At 36.9% G+C, this 17054-nt stretch overlaps 1 protein-coding gene across 15 annotated transcripts in view; it reads left to right on the top strand.

Moving 5' to 3' along the window:
* The window catches only part of caska (calcium/calmodulin-dependent serine protein kinase a), a 132279-nt gene that overhangs the window by 55988 nt on the left and 59237 nt on the right, over nt 1-17054 (top strand). For all 15 annotated transcript variants that reach the window (XM_057335943.1, XM_057335942.1, XM_057335951.1 and 12 more), the window contains one exon: nt 15541-15653. In XM_057335943.1, coding sequence (XP_057191926.1) covers nt 15541-15653 — 113 coding nt within the window. Of the gene's footprint in view, nt 1-15540; nt 15654-17054 lie in introns of those variants that run through there.

The raw sequence follows: 17054 nt of genomic DNA on the forward strand, positions 1-17054 counted from the left end.
TGTGTGTGTGTGTGTGTGTGTGTGTGTGTGTGTGTGTGTGTGTGTGTGTGTGTGTGTGTGTGTGTGTGTGTGTGTGTGTGTGTGTGTGTGTTGGCCAGCGCTGACAGGAAATCATTAGCGCTGTCTGGAAGGAAAAGGTGCTGAGTGACGCAGCTCTAATGGAAGCTAAGGTTGCTGTCTCCTCTGCCACAGACCCCTGGGGTGTGCCCGGAGCATCCATCCATCCGCCTGTCTGTCTTCTGTCGCCTCCTCTCTGCCTGTCTCTCTGTCTCCTCACTCTACTCTGTGTTAGTGTGTTGAGTGGGTAATAGGAGAGATGAATGTAGCGTTGTATTGTTTTATGATTACCTCATCACCTCTCTGGAGCTCAGGAACCATGACTGCCACGTTATAGAGATGAGAAATAGCAGTTATGTCTTTTACATTCCATTTATTGAAACGTCCAGCTTCATTTTTATTTAATTTTTTTACGCTAGAAAGAAAGGAAAAGTGAAGTGTGCAATTTTCTGAGTGTCATAAAATATTCATACTGTATGTCTCAGTTAATGTTTAGAGATGACTATATGTCTCTGCTCAAAACCAGGATCATTTTGGCTTTAGACATTTTGAGGCAGTACTGTGTAGTTTACAGTCTCTGATCAAAGCTTACCCGTTCAGTTCTCTGACCTCAGGTCTTACCTCTCCATCTGGAGGTTGCGCTGCAGACAGAGCAGGTCTTTCCCCTACTGAGGGCTAAACAGGTGTTGAAGTTGATGCTCTGTACCTCTGTGGTTTGGTGGATTATTATTGCCGAGCATTGAGCGTGTGTCTTTGAACGATTGTCTGCCAACGTTTCTTGAAAAGCCAATGAAAAAAGACTGTCAGAAAAGAGCACAACAAAAAGACCGGAAAACGGCACTTTGCCTTAGAGGAAGACGTTGAGAAAAGATTCTTGTCGACACTTTTAATATTAAGTACTTGCATTTTTATTCTTTGTAGTAGACCGTATCTGGGGAAAGTGTAACTTTCTATTGTTTGCTTTGATATTAGGCTGTCGGTTATTAAAGCGTGTGAGCAGTGTCTATGACTGTCGGCGAGAGATAAAGTAAAGTGGTGTCTTCTCCTGTATGCTTGACAAAGCCCCGGCAAATTCATCTCTTCAACTTCAAACTAGCACAGGGGATTTGAATGAACTAGGCTCTTGCTTTTCTTTGTCAAATTCAGGTGTGTACGTGTGTCAGAGACAGAGAGGGTCACATACATTTAAATCAGGCCCTTTGTTGTTATACGGTAGGCTTCAGAATGCTTTAAAATCGTAGGTTGGCCTCTTTAAGACAAGAAATGTGTGGCCCAACTTTTCGGCCATGCTGATGTAAACTCAATGAACATTATGGGCTGTGCGTGGTGAGGAAAGGATTAGAACTGTGAGGATGGAGATGCAGGACTGTGCTGATGGCTTGTGGTCAGTTCAAACATTAGAATGGAAAGCAGAGAACAGTGATGTGGAGCAGAGGGTAATGAAGTGAACATGATGAGCAATAAAAACAGACAGATTCTTAAGCCTCTCCGGCCACTGGCTGCACTCACTCATGAGATTATGATGTACAGTGTGTGTGTTTTGGTATTTGATGGCTTAGTGTTTTTTGCATATCGCTGCTGTCTTTCTGGAACGTTGTATCTCCATATTTTGTGATTTTTATTTTTTGTCATAAATCATTATTATAAGTCGCCCCTTTATGGTTGTCACTTGGTTTTTCAAATATTTAACCAATTAAAAAAAGTATTAAAAAGTGCTCGTCAACTTTGACAACACAGTATTTATTTAATCATATAAGTGTAGCGCTTTTTCCATTTCCTGAACATCAGCGAATTTGGACATAGGAGACAATAGGATATTTGTCTTTTTCAGAGATTTTTTAAGACATTAAAACTAATTCTATTTAAAATAGTACCCTTTAAAAACCATTTTAGTGATTCAAATGTATTTTTTATATGCAGTTATCAGGTAATATATTTAAAAAATATTTTTTCTTGTGGATTTTTTGCAATTAGAGCAGTGTTTATCTAGCACAAAAACAATGCACATCTTCATTATGGAGACAACAACAAACAGCACATGGAAAGAGAGGAAATGAAATGAATCCAAGCCTTTTTTTATTTTCAAGCTTTTTTGTTTTAAGCCTGAAGTCTAGTCTTGAAGTGAATCAGTTTTGAAATGCCCTCTCACTTCAAGTTTTTGGTGCCTTCATGACTGTAAAGAGAGCTGATACATATATTTGCATAGAGAACCTGACTGTGTGTACATTTCCTTATTTGATATCGCTGTACTCCTGAATTGTGTGTGTGTGGGTGTCTGCATTCAGCAGACTGATGGTAAGAGACTCTGGAGAAAGAAGCTAATGAAATTCACTTATAGTTTTCATCTCCCAAGTGTTTTTTATGTAATGGGAAGAAATATATTTTTTAAAAATTTTAGGGATGCACCGATATGTAAATTCTGGCCGATAACGATAACCGATAATTCTTGAACATTGGAAGCCAAGCCGATAACCGATATATTGACTGATATACCGTATCTAAATAATATAACATTTTCTGAGACTGAAAATTATTTTTTTCTCCTGAAAATCATGTACCAAGCCTTCTTAACACTAATTAAAGATTCTTTAATCCTTCAATTCTTCTTTTAAACTTTACTGGTATAATGTTTATTTAAAGGTCCAGTCAGTGAAATCTAGTGGCAAGATTGTGAATTGCAACCAACCGCTCACTCCACCCCTTCCCCTCACGTTCGAAACACTACGACGGCTGACTGAACATGGCGTATTATAGGCAAGGGGGTATGTAGATAGAAATAGCTCATTCTAAGGTAATAAAAACATTACGCTTCACTGTGTAAGCTCTTTATACACCTCTGAAGGCATAGCTATGTATATTATATTGCATTTCTATCAATAGATCATCCCAAAAATTACACACTGGACCTCTAATAAACAAATTAAGTTTGTTTATTAAAAAACACACAAAAAAAACTTAGCTCTGTATACTGTGATAGGCTATTTGAGACCAATTTTCTTTTATTGCACTTATGCTTTTTGTTGTCCTTATGTTGTTCCAGTTGCTTCCATTGTTTCCCTCATCTGGAAGTCGCTTTGGATAAAAGTGTCTGCTAAATGACTAAATGTAAATGTAAATTAAATATGTTCTTCCAGAGCAACCCAGAAAGGTGTTCTCAATAGACACAAGTCTAACAGGTCTCAAGACAGAAAGCATTTAGACAGCAGTTGGCTTCAAAAAATATGCTTTTGTTCCTATAATTTACACATTCATAAATATCTACATACTACATCAACAATGTTTTGCTAATAGCAGTAAGTGAATGATCATGACAGAAAGACTGTACTGTGCTGGATTTTAGCTGTGAGCAGCATGCAGATGAAGTGGTTCAACCAGAGGAAATGATTCATAATTTATCGGCCTAAATTTTATTAGCGGCCGATACCGATAACATTGAAAAGGACCATTTATCGGCCGATACCGATATGGCCGATAATTTATCGTGCATCCCTAATTTTTTATACTGTTTTGACATGAACTGCCTATTTCAACATCATTCCACTCTTCTGACCCAACGCCCATTCAGAACAATAGATAGCTTATGCAGCCTTGTATAATATCTCTTGGTGTAAGACATCACATTGTTAGCTTTGATAATGTCACACATCATCGGAATCAGCTGTAAGTGTTGCTTCCTGTCTAGAATGTTTTATATCAGTCACTCAAGAGGTTCATATCAGAATGCGTCTTAAGACAGCCTTTAGGGTTTACAACAGCCACTCAAAAAAGGCTTTGTCTTGCTAATCCAGAGGGCTTCCAGTATTCCAGCATGTGTTTTCTGTTTTGCTGGCAGGCAGTGTATTGATGCTTATGTGCTGTCAGAGACACTGGGGAGCAAGTGGAGGGGGTGGTGCAAGCTCAACTACCAGCAGTGGCAGAAATACTGCAGCGATGTCCCAAAACAGACCTTCTCTCTCTTTTTACCTGTTTCTTCACTTCGCTGGAGGCTGTTATATACCGTACGCGAGCAGGGCCGTGGACGAGCATGCTGTAAAACAGGACATTTACAATCCTGACCTCTGTGATGAATTCCATGTCTAAAGCCACGGAAGAAGATTCATTAAATCACATTCATAAAACAGAAGGATTGAGGGACTTTTATTAGGGAGCTGCAGAGATGATGTGTTTTTGTCGGCCAACACGAAAGTTAGCGGTGCTATGCATTTGTCCCATAGACTTTTGGAAGAAAAGATAAGATCTGTGATTAACAAAGGTTTATGATGTTTACACGTTCTGTCTATCAAGATAATCTTTACAAATTAACGCAACATTTGTTACGTTTGAAGCTGAAATACAATCATTAAAAGTAAAAAGCTAACATGACGCTATAAACAGACTTCACTATATGGTCGCTCGCACATTTTTGTTTGGCTGTTTTTGTATTACAGTGAAAAGCAATACAAACAAAACAGAACAAGTGTTCACAAGTAGTAAACAAAAAAGCGTGTATCCCAAAGGTCACCCATACAGAAGTTACATAGGTTGAAATATATTAATAACAAATATATTTTGTATATTTAAATGTTAAAAAATGAAATAGAAAAAAAATGATTTTATATGTATATGTAGGCTAAATCTATTTTACAATATATGTTAAAAATATATTTAAATATTCGATTTTGGCCACTTTCTTATATTTTTCACATATATTAAACATGTGTAAATATATGTGTAATGGATATATTTACATCTATTTATTTCCTTTACAGGGCTTGACATTAAGCATTGTCATGTGGTTGTCCTTCGGACAAGTAAATTTGACATTCACTTGTCCGAGTACAAAAATTACTTATCCAAAGATAAAAAAATGATATTTCATTTGAATTATAATATAATATAATCAATATAATTGTTTCGGATTTAGATTGGTCACGTTTGCTCCTAAGCATTTTAACTAGTGTCCGCTTTGGCCGCCTGAATTTGGTTATAGGCCGTTACTCTCTGTGACTGCTATAAAACAAAGGCAAGCAGTAATTATTATTAGTGTTAAGGCTGTAAATTAACTTTTTTTGCACATAGCACTGGTGCTAGAGAGGTTTAAAGTTTGGTAGCACAGGCAGAAATGTGCAAGTGTAGTTCAACATAAATAAGCAGATAACTGACAAAAGACATTAATGTTACGTACAGATGGATAAATTAGGGCCATATCATTTTTAGATTACCTAAATTTGTTTTAATATTTCTAAGTTCTGTGTTTTTCCTTTTTTACTATACAATAGTGGTATATTTGTCCACATAAATTACTGTAGGTTACTATAGTATTTACTATAGTAAACTGCAGTAAAATTCCTACTATATTGTTTTTGAACTTTACTATAGTACACAGTGTTTATCAATTTACTACAAGGGCACTTCAATTTTCAATAGTACACTACAGTATTTTTTGTCTGAGTGTTCAATTTAAAGGGACTTTTATTTTGACGGGTCTTTGGGAAGACGCTTGTTTGCAGATAGCTTCACTCAAACAGTAAAACGCTCGTAAAATAAACTCTCAGAGCAACTCTGGAGATGAAGTTCATGTGTTCATATCCTCATACAATGCAGCACAGATAAATCCTCGACCATCACCCGTGTTGTATGTTAAACTGTGCACATAATTCACTCAGAACAGCCAGATGACATTGAAATAACAGGATTCCGCGTTCGCTTGGACTTATTATTATTGTCACACACAAACAAGCACAGCCACGACAAACACGCAGCTCTGTCTAATGCACATATTCTTATTATTCTACATATATGTCGCACTGTTATTTTCTTCAAGTTACTTGTCCGGTCGGGCAAGTAAAATTCTCTCTCACTTGCCCATATAAAACGTTTACTTGTCCCGGATATGCGGACAAGCGTTAATGTCGAGCCCTGCCTTTATATATAAATAAGTTTACATGCACATCTATGTAAATATATTATTTTGCAATGTCCATGAATTAATCTTTAATATTAGTTTATGTTTGTATAAACCATTTGCTGGGTTAATTTAACCCAGTGGTTGGGTTTGTCCCTTTTCAACCCAATGCTGGGTTGAAAATAACCAAGCATTTTTTACTGTATGCAGATTTTAAAATTAAACAAGTATATGTTCAGTAAATTGTCAGCCTCACATGTAACTGATTTTATCACTAAAGCACTTGTGAAATACTAATAAAGTCCTAAAATTACCTGACACGGTCATTATTTTTACGATTTTTTTCCAAAATCTGTTAGGAGCTACATTTAGCCTAAAGATACTACCAAAGCTTAAAGGGATAGTTCACCTAAAAATAAAAATCCTGTCATCATTTATTCACCCTCTTGTCATTTCAAACCTGCATGACCTTCTTTCTTCTGCAGAACACAAAAGAAGATATTTTGAAAAATGTTGTTAGCTGGACCCCATTCACTTGTATTGGTTTTGTGTCCATACAATAGAAGTGAATGGGGTCCAGTGCTGTTCGGTTATCAACTCTCTTCAAAATATCTTCTTTCGTGTTCTGCGGAAGAAAGAAAGTCATAGAGGTTTGAAATGGCAAGAGTGTGAGTAAATGATGAAAGAATTTCATTTTGGGGTGAACTGTCCCTTTAAATGTGAATGTGGAACAAGCGTCTCCCTTCTTATTTTGGAACTTCAGTACTGCCTCAGAATTCATGGTCTGGCCCAACTGTCCAATAGTTGCCTTCTTATGTGTCTTCAAAATAACACAGGAAAGAAGATAAAAACATTTGGATTAATCCCCATGGTTACTAAAGTGGTACTGACTTTGTAAGTTAATTGACTTTGTAACTACAGTGCAGACAATTATTCCCTGTAATAGAAATTTAAGAAAGGAATAATTCATTACAGGCCTGTGGTTATGGGCTCACATCACCGTTACCATGCACACTACAAGACATGTTATATTTCAAGACATTTGTCAGGTTTTTGTCCTTAAATGCTTTTGTGAGTAGGACTATGCGATGTGGTGATATGGAACTGTAATGCGGTCAACAAACATCTTGAAGTAACATCTGAACAATGTCTTGAGGTGTGGTAACTGGCATTAGCAGAATAATTGATTTGGTTCTGCCGCCAGTAATTCCTTTATAGCACACTGATGTAACACAGAGTCACTTATAAGGTCATTTATAGAATGGACATTTACATTAATGTTGAAAGGTACATAAATGTTTACAAGAGATAGGAATTAAAGCAGCTACATACCAATGTAATGTTAGACTGGCCAGCCACCTTGTGTTTCCTGGACACACTCCATGAAAGATATCATTGTTTTTATCAAAACAATCTTCAAAATAAAAATAAATTTAAAAAAGTTGCAAATATTCTCTGTTTTACAATGCTATATGTTGCAGTTTCACACTATCTTGCAAGAAATGAGAGCAAACATCTTAAAACTGTTCAGTTTCAGTTTAGTGTAGGCCTGTAATAATTTTACCTCATGACTGATGAGCAGGAAAAGCTCACCAGAGCGTCACACATCAATATGCCCATATATGGCAATATTTAATAGCCAATTAGCAGAAAGACCCAAATATGGCAAACAACAATGTTAGTTTGACTGCAGTGCAGAAATACAGTCCAGCTGCTGTTTTGATCAAATTAAAATATTTTCACTAAATTAAAGTTCTAATATTGTAATATTTTTATTTTAAGATTTAGATTACCATTTGGAGGTTTGTTATTCTTAGTAGAAACCACACATTGCAAAAAAATTCATTTCATTTAATATTTGATAGATGACTTGAGACATGAAATATATTTTCACACATAAATAAACATATTTAGAAATGCAACATTAACATCAGTTTGTAAGGTTTAGGATATGTGTATTTTGAAAATACGTTTTGAAAATATATTTCAATATATTCAGCAGTGTTTCACATATATGTGAATATATTACATTTCCGTATGGGCAGGACCAGAGGATGTAAAACCATCAGGGGCTGAGCCTAAAACATTAGGGGCTAATGTAGAGAATTTGGATTAGGTTGTAAGGGGTATTTTTTTCAAGGAAAATATGCTTTGCATTAACTTTTTTATGCAAAATATAGTTTATTAGCAAACAAAATAATCACGTACATTTAAATGTATTCGTCTCAAGGATTAGCATTTATGCAATATATTATCAAACACAAAATAATCATATTATGTAACTTTATACATCTGACCCATTGTTATCTATGTCTTGCTACTTATGTCTACTGTACTTCATTCTCTTGTGGACTTTTCAAAGTTCTTTATGATTCTTTTATCCAGGTATTTTTCCTGTTCATTTTATTGATGGTGGAATCATCAGAGAGTATCTTCGAGAGTTGACTTGAGCAAAATAAAAGCATATGGTAATGTTTGTAATGCGTTAGTGCTTTCACGTTTATGAGCTGGGCGATAATAATGCATGAAATTAACAGTCAGTTCCTTAAGGATTTTTCCTTGTTTGTAAATTGTGTAAATATTTGTAATGTTTTTTTACAACTTTAATGACTTAAATACTAGAAGTATTTCTATGAATAGAAATACTTAATAACTATAATTGATAATGCTTAACCTAATATTAATAAAAAAATGAAAGGTGTTGAAGTACGTTTTTAAGTAAACACAAACAGCCAGTGGCCTAATAACTGCTCGTGTGACTGAGCTGCTGGAACTTTAAGACTTGCGGTAAAGCGGATCCAGTGACACATGTCCCAAAAAGTTTCTCCCAAAAACAGTTTGTTTACATCATACCCGATTGTGTTTAAAAAAACTCGACGGACATTTTGACATAATTATATGTGTATTTTATAGGGCTGTCAAACAATTAATCGCATCCGGAATAAAAGTTTGTGTTTACATCATATATATCTGTGTACAGTGCATATTAATTTTGTATTTATAAACACAAAACATACACATACCTGTCTATATATTTAGGAAATATTTAAATGTATTAATTCATATTTACCAATAATTTAAATTCTAAATAAACATTTATTTATTGTTATATTTTATACTTTTCTAAAATAAATGCATTTATGTATGTGTTCATAAATACAAAATTAATTAGCACAGTATACTGACATAAATTACGTAAACACAAACTTTTATTCTGGATTCGATTAATCGTTTGACAGCCCTGGTATTTTACCATTCAAGCAATAAGCCTGAAAGACAAGATTCGCGCGGTGAAGGGAAGCATTTGTTCAAGGATGATGTTTTTTTTTTTACAAGGAATACAAAACAGTATTGCTCCACTACGCTGTCATATATTAGGATATTATTGCTTCGCCCGGTCCTTGGCACTTATGTGAGGCAGCAGCAGGTAAGAAAGGTTCACACAGATCACTCACTGACCTCACATGAGCGACAGGCAACATCTGTTTATTATCCTTGTAAAAATAATTTTTATTAATAATTTTTGATTAAGATTGTGCCGCAATAGCAGAATCACGAAAAACTGCGTGCTTGTTGTGATAAAAGGATTTTTATATCATGAGTTATAGGTGTACATTTTCGTCTGCGTGTACTCGCACACTAAAGTTAATACCTTTCTTCGTCTTCTGCCAAAATTAAAGATTTGTTTGTTTCTTGGCACACGCCATTGCCGTTCTGTAGTATTCTCTGCCCTCACACTGTTATATTTTATTTTGTCGAGCAGCTCAACTGCATGGTGATGTTTTAGGATAGGTTGAAATCAGTCACGTGGTTTGTGTATGTGCGTGCCTGTGTGTGTGTGTGTGTGTCAGACTCGGCGCGTGTGGGAGAGAGGCTGCAATCAATCAGCATCATGTACACAACGTCAGCAGCGAATTTTAAATGTCCAGTTACTGAATTCCTATTATTATATTTCCAGGCCAAAACATTCGGGGCTAGATTACAAACAATCGGGGCTAGAGCCCCGAATAAATAGTGCTAGTGACGCCCATGGGCAGGACTCCTCGCATTCCTCTTTAATCACTTTTCTTCCCGTGGTCTCTGTGTGTGCACCCTTTTGCAGATGTATTTGTCTTGTGTTCTTGAAATCCACAGAGCTGAAAAATGCAAATCTCTTGGTCGCTCCCAGCATGCAGCTGCGCTCCTCCAAAACTTCCTGCATGAGCCGTAGAGAGCTGAATCTATATAATTCTGTCTGATGGTTCTCTTTACACCCTCTCTACCCAGCTACAAATGATCATCCGGTCTTCATTGTGGCTTCAGTGCCTCTAAACCTTATAAAATTAGACTCTGAGTTTCCGATTTCCTTTTCGTTTCCTTTTTGAAATAGTCACTTGAGCTGGTTTTTATGCCAAAACATTATTTATCAATTCATCTTCCATCTTCACAGCAGTTCAAGTGTTAGTCTTATTAATCTAGATTTATGGCCTGCTCTAATGAAATCACCACTGTCTTGTCAGTGTACACAGTTCCCCTTTAACCTTTAATTTATGTCGCAATTTAGAAAGTTCTGCCATGAAGAGTGAGGCTGGGTTCTTGTGTTAATGATGTGCCCTTTTTGCACAGTTGAGTTTCCAAGCAAAAGAGTCCTTTTAAAATTGGATGCTGTCAATCACAAAGCTGTTTCATTCCGGCTTTAATGAATGGTTTTAATTCTTTATTTCTCACATTCTGGTTGTTAACCCAGTGCCAGTTTTGTTTCAAATCTGAAATACATTTGAACCATTTAATCGAGCTCTTGATTTACGTAATGGTTGAGACTGTTGGGTTAGTTAGTTAGTACAGATAACACTGCAAATATACATTTTTCTTGCAAGAGCTGAAAACCACAGTTGTAATCTTATTTAGCAGCGTAGATTAGTTCCCATTATATGGCTGAGTTGGATTTTCTACCACATCTTTTAAACATTTACACGCTTCTATGCATGACTGAACATCATTGTTCTTCAGTGCCGGTTCCTTTTATCTCTCTTCCTCTTTGACTAACTCCTCTGCCCGTATTTATTTAGCTCTCTTTGAAACACGAGATGACTTGACCCAACACAGCATTAATGCTGTTTGTTTTTAGTGCTCAATGCCAATGCTAATCGATGCTTAAATGAGACTTTCAATGTTCTGTATTTACCTGCTGTACTTTAACTGCCATGAAAGCGTTCCATTTTTCCATTTGTTGGTTTTATGCAGCTATCTGCATTGACTTTTGGTATCTATATTGACACAGGGCATGCACAGGTTCATGTACACACACCTGCCCATACACAGACCCATTGACTCTGGACAAACTATGCTTTTAAAGTGGCATGGGTTAACTCAGATGGCACAGACTTATGCACTCATGCAGATGAAACCACAGATATAAGATTGATTAATAGTTTCTGGCAGTGCATTGTCACCATTTTTCACAGGCACGGAGACCTCAGCTGTCCCGGGTGGCCTGCGGGCACGCACGCCGTCTTTTGTTTATGCTGCAGGAGTTATCCTCTGTAGGAGAAACCCAGCACCTCAACCATCATCTCTCGCACACTGTAATAGATCCCAACTGTCACGAAACATCAGTGATCTTCCCCTGCCAGCCTCCCTGCTGTCTGAGCGATTCTCTTAAACCCATCCTTGTTCCTACTTCACGTTTCTCTCGTCTTCCTTTTTTATCTCACTGTACGTCCTTTCCCGCCATCGCTCCTCATTTCCTCCTCACCTCATATTTCTACCTGCCAGCACATCTTCCTTCGTCATGGGCCGCTGCAAAGGACATCTTCATTATTTATGATCATTACATATACAGTAGCACTCTGCATCTTTACTGCACAGAAACAGACTTGGGTTTACTCAAGAGTTGTTTATGCTGCATATGTGACCTGTGCCTGCAGTTCTCACGTCTGCATTGGGCTTCTAATCTAATCTAATCAGCCGGGTTTGCTGGCAACAGACACAGCACCCTGCTGCGTGTTACAGCATGTCGCTGCTTGTGCATGTCAGCCTCAGCAGTTGCCGGAAGCGAATGGCCGATGCACATTTGTTTCGCCGCTCTTGTTACCCCAAATTCCCACGATGCCGTGCTAAATCAGCACGGCAGAGCACCGCACTGGTTTCTGTATTCTCTGCCACTGAGATTACAGGGCTCAACAGTAAGGATGGCCCAATGGCCAGCGCCAAACCGCTTTTAATGAGACAGTTCAATCGAAAATGAAAATGTATGAAAATCATTTATTCACCCTCATGTCATTTCTAATGTAGGAATTGCTTCTGTACAACACAAAAGAAGATAATTTAAAGAGCGATGGTAACCAAACAACACTGGCCCCCATTTACTTCCATTGTATGGACACAAACCAATGAGAAGTTTCTCAAATATCTTCTCTTGTGCTCCACAGAAGAAAGAACGTGATAGAGGTTTGGAACGACATGAGGGTGAATACTGATAGTGTTTTTAGTTTTTTGGTCAGCTATCCCTGTAATGTTATATAATAATGTTTTCCCTTTCCCTTGGGCATGTTTAAGACACAATGATGGAGAATAAGAGTGAAAAAAGTGACAAAGTACAGTAAGTGGTGTTACATACAAAATAACATTTTCATAATGTCCAGGATATAAATTCACTCCTCTCACATTTATAATCAGAGTCTCTAGAGATCCATCTGTAAAAGGGATTGGCTCCCCTGAAATTTTTACATCATCCGTGTAGAATTTCCCCTCAATTTCAAGCAATGAGTTTCAGGCTCTTGTGACTAAAAAATGTTGAAGAACATGGGAACTATTGCAGTTCGTAGTAGCAGAAGAATAGTCCATGGAGATGTTACAGAGTGTCATTGTGTATATGGTTTTTAGCATAACAGGATGAGTCCAGCTCTGAGCCGCACGTGGCTGTACCTCTGCAGTCTGCCAGTATGCGACTTTGCGTCTCATGCCATCTGCTCCAACATTTTGTGTTGTGAAAACACAACCCCTGTCACACCAGTATTAGAAAGTTATAGTGATAATAAGCTCTCTGAATAGCTTCCCGTCTCTCTTTAATTTGCATCCTTCTCTAGTTGCATGGCAATTCTAGACCACAATCAAAGTTTTTTGGATCTCTGTTTTTGTAGAAAGTGGCTGTTGATTGGAGTCGTGGGTCATTTGGATCTCAAGTCTTTTTGTCTGAGTCCAAATGCTATTGAAATTGTAACAATACAAACTAGGTCAATAATTGGTAAATTTACATTTTAACTAAGAAAATGCATGAGATATCTGTAGAATTTTCTTGTATATTATTTTTCTTTATTTAGCAGCAATGCTTGACCATAGCTTTACTTTATAGAGCCCTACTTTTCATACCTATTCAATTTCTTCTGTAATATGGTTTCATTCCATTGCATTTCATCAAGTGGTTTTAAACGTTATGTTAAAATGTTAAATGCTCTCTCGTCTGTAAATGGCTTTTGATAATAGTGTCTGCTAAATGAATAAAGGTAAACGTAAGTCTAGTGGCATATTAGTGTACATTTATGCATTTGGTGGATGCTTTTTTCTAGGGTAACATATAGTGCATTCAAGGTACCCATGACCTTTGCACTGCTAACACAATGCTGTACCAATTGAGCTTCACGAACAGTGTTTCTCAGGATGATTCCACACATTTACTGCGCGGTTCATTAGCAGTTTAGCCAGAGAACAAGGCGATGAGAAGACAGTAGCCAGCTGTCTACTGCAATACTTCTCAACTTCTGACAACAATTACATGTTCTGCTCTTTTCAGTCTTTCGGTTTATATGTTCGGACATCTATAGGACGGAGTGCACTGGGTCACCTGTAATGATGGATGGGAGACTTCCTTGCAGCAATATCAAGAGTAAATGTCAAGTATAAGATTGTGAACGTGCTGGGCTTAGAATATGTAAATATCAACTTATTTTCACTCGGAACACTGTAGAGAAAAAGTGTATTATTAGCCTCAGAAGTGTAATATAGCATTTACATCATATTCAAGTCGTTTGGAGGATAGATCAAAGAGATGGAGATGAACTTGATGAAATCTGAGCTGACAAGCTTGAAGTTCTCTTTGAAATCCTAAGAGCTTTTACATTAAGATAAAGTAGCTTTTGTGCAGACCAAATGCTGGGAAAATGTCTGCTGGAAATGATGGGTAAAACATGAGAAATCAAAATGTCATTGATCTTTTGAAATACTATGAAACACGTACAATATGAACCTTGAAACCTCAAAGCCACTGATCCAGTGTATAAAGAACTAAAATTCTGTATCCCTGAATTTCTGAAACATAAAAACATGACCATACAGAGAATGAAATTGAATGAAATTAATTATTTACAATAGTATCATATGTGTAGAATTAACACAATATCGATAATCATGTTTTTTTTATATTACAGTTATTATGACTACCGATTTATTGTGACAGCCCTAATAAGATCACTTGAATTTTTGTATTTATTTGAATGGTGACACTTGAGAGCCACTGCTCTTTGTACGATTCTAAACGATTTGTTTTAACTGCTCGGTCAGAATCCTGACAAAAATTTGATTATTTAATTATAGCATTTCATTGTGTTTTTGATTACATTGTGTGGAAACCGACAATGAAAGAATAGTGAGTTTACCACTGAGAGAAAGGGAGACTGCAAGCTTAAATAGCTCCCATTTATCACACAACTCCTATTGCATTACACAATCTCATCAACACTGTGAACATCAAATATGAGAGAGGTAATTAATCAACCCTGTTGAACAGAGATGAGAAAAGACCCACCGCACACGAACAGAAGCTAAAGAAGGCCGTTTGGTCCAGAGGCTTCTGTTGCTGACTCTCCACAGGCTTGCAGAAACGCTCCGAGCTCATCCTGATGAGGGTTAAAAGCTTTGGGAAATGTGATCAGAGCTCTTTACAGAAATCAGACCTTTCCCCAGCCGCTCCACTCCCTGCCGTTCCTCAAATACTCTTCCAGCACAGAGGGTTGCCATCTTTCTCATGGCTGCTTTAAGCTTTCCTTCGTTCCTAGGAAGAGGATAGGCTTCTCATCCTAAGGCCTCAGTACTTTACTAGTGAGCCTCATGTGGCTCTGTAATGACAGTGTTGAAGATGAAAGTCACACTTTCCCCTCCAACTGAAGGATCTTATTTAGTTTCTTAGTTTCTAAGTTTCTTAAAAGCAACCTGTGTTTGTGTTTTCTGGCAAAAATGACTGACATTCGACTCAATACAGAGATACATTTGTGTTGTATTTCATTTCTTATTGTCTTATCTTTACTATTGTCTTTCATTTATACTCTACATTACTCTCAGTACTGTTGTTCAATCTTCAACAATACAGTACAGATAAGACATTTCTCAATCTGGGTTGTCATTAAGTCTAATAGTTACTTCATTTTGTAGGGGTTCAGTGATTATTGGTTTTGATCAGTTATGGTCAGTCTGGTTCAATTTAGTCCATTTTTTAAGTAAATGTGTAAAAAAAATCATCATTGGTATCATCATATTATTGGCACTGGTATACTCTTACTACCACTAACCGCTATGGCTCCAGGTGCAATGCGGTTCTAATTTTCCCTTTTATTTTTATTTCAAAGGGGGCCGTTTAGCGTGGTACGAAGATGCATCAACAGGGAGACGGGCCAGCAGTTTGCCGTGAAGATTGTGGATGTAGCCAAATTCACCTCCAGCCCTGGCCTCAGTACAGAAGGTAAGACCTCTTTTATCGGACCTCGGTCACTTTTCTCATTGAGGTTTGTGTGAGGAATTCATCAGGAATGACCTTTATTGAAGCTCAGAATGCATATGCGGTGTTTTGTGTTCATGAATAAATATTGAATTCCTCTTCTAGATCTGTAAATGAACAAGACTCTGATGTCTATGTATTATATGTGAATTACCCTTCTTTAATCCGGACCTTTGGACTGTCTATATGCTCATGTAAAAAATAAACTCTACTTAATAAACTCTAGGTCTATTTAATACCTAATGTGAATTGTGTTGTGATACAGTTGTAGCAACGACCTGTGAAATCAAGCTTATTTAGCTAGAATCTTGGGCATATTCTTGGACCTAATAAAAGTTTGTCTTAAAGAGTACATAACTAGGGATTTTTAAGGTCCTACTTTGGTTTATGGAGTGTCCAACAACAAGTTTACGTACATAGAAAATGTAAAAGCACTATTATTTCGTAATAATAGCTAGTTACTTTTACCTTACTTCTTGACTGACTCTCAAATGATTCGTTCCGCAATTCATCTGTCTAATCCCCTCCTTTCCGCTAGCCTAGTCATTTTCATATGTCATTTTCATGATCTCATGTTATGTATGTAATGAGTATGTCTGAACGCGTGTAAGATCTAAAATGTTGAAACACACACTCTATAAGAACAGACATGGTCTGCCAACTCTAATGGGATTTGTTGTTTCTCCATGAGGGCTGTATTGTTATATAGAAGTAATTTCATTGAGACAGCTTGTTGTTAGCAGCCTAATAATGTGATGATAAAATAGGTAAACTCTGCCTGCATAGTACTGAGCAGTAGTGCTAAGGTTGAGAATCAAATTTGAAATTGATTCTTTTTGTTTTCTGGAACCATAAATATAGTTTTAAAACAATCACACAGCAAATGAACATAAAAATATTGTGAAATGCATGTATTTGTCTTATTTCCCTTAGCAGTAGTTATGTGAGCGTTTCAGCTGATCTCATACTGGCCAGCAACCCACACCGTGGACTTACTCAAAATTGCATCCCTAAGCAGTATAGTCTATGCAAGTGGACTCAAGCGAAATCTCCTTTTACAGTATCAGTAAGTAAGTGTATCAGAATGGAAACAAAGCTGTACAGTTTCATTCTGGAAGCATGTCATTTTCTTTACTTTTGTGGAGGATCTATTGACATAAATACAATATAATATACATAAGACTTTACATAATGAAATATGGAATTCGCCATGTTGTTTCTACAGTGTGGCCCTAAAAAAAGTTAGGCAGTAAAATTCACCAAAATCTACTTTACAGTTTCAGAAGGTAGGCGTGTCAAAATGAAAACATAGCTGTTTGCTTCATTCTGGAAGCACGGACATTTTAAGGTAGAATGGAAAGTCTG

This window comes from Triplophysa rosa, linkage group LG6, assembly GCF_024868665.1.
Source record: "Triplophysa rosa linkage group LG6, Trosa_1v2, whole genome shotgun sequence".
Taxonomy (NCBI): domain Eukaryota; kingdom Metazoa; phylum Chordata; class Actinopteri; order Cypriniformes; family Nemacheilidae; genus Triplophysa; species Triplophysa rosa.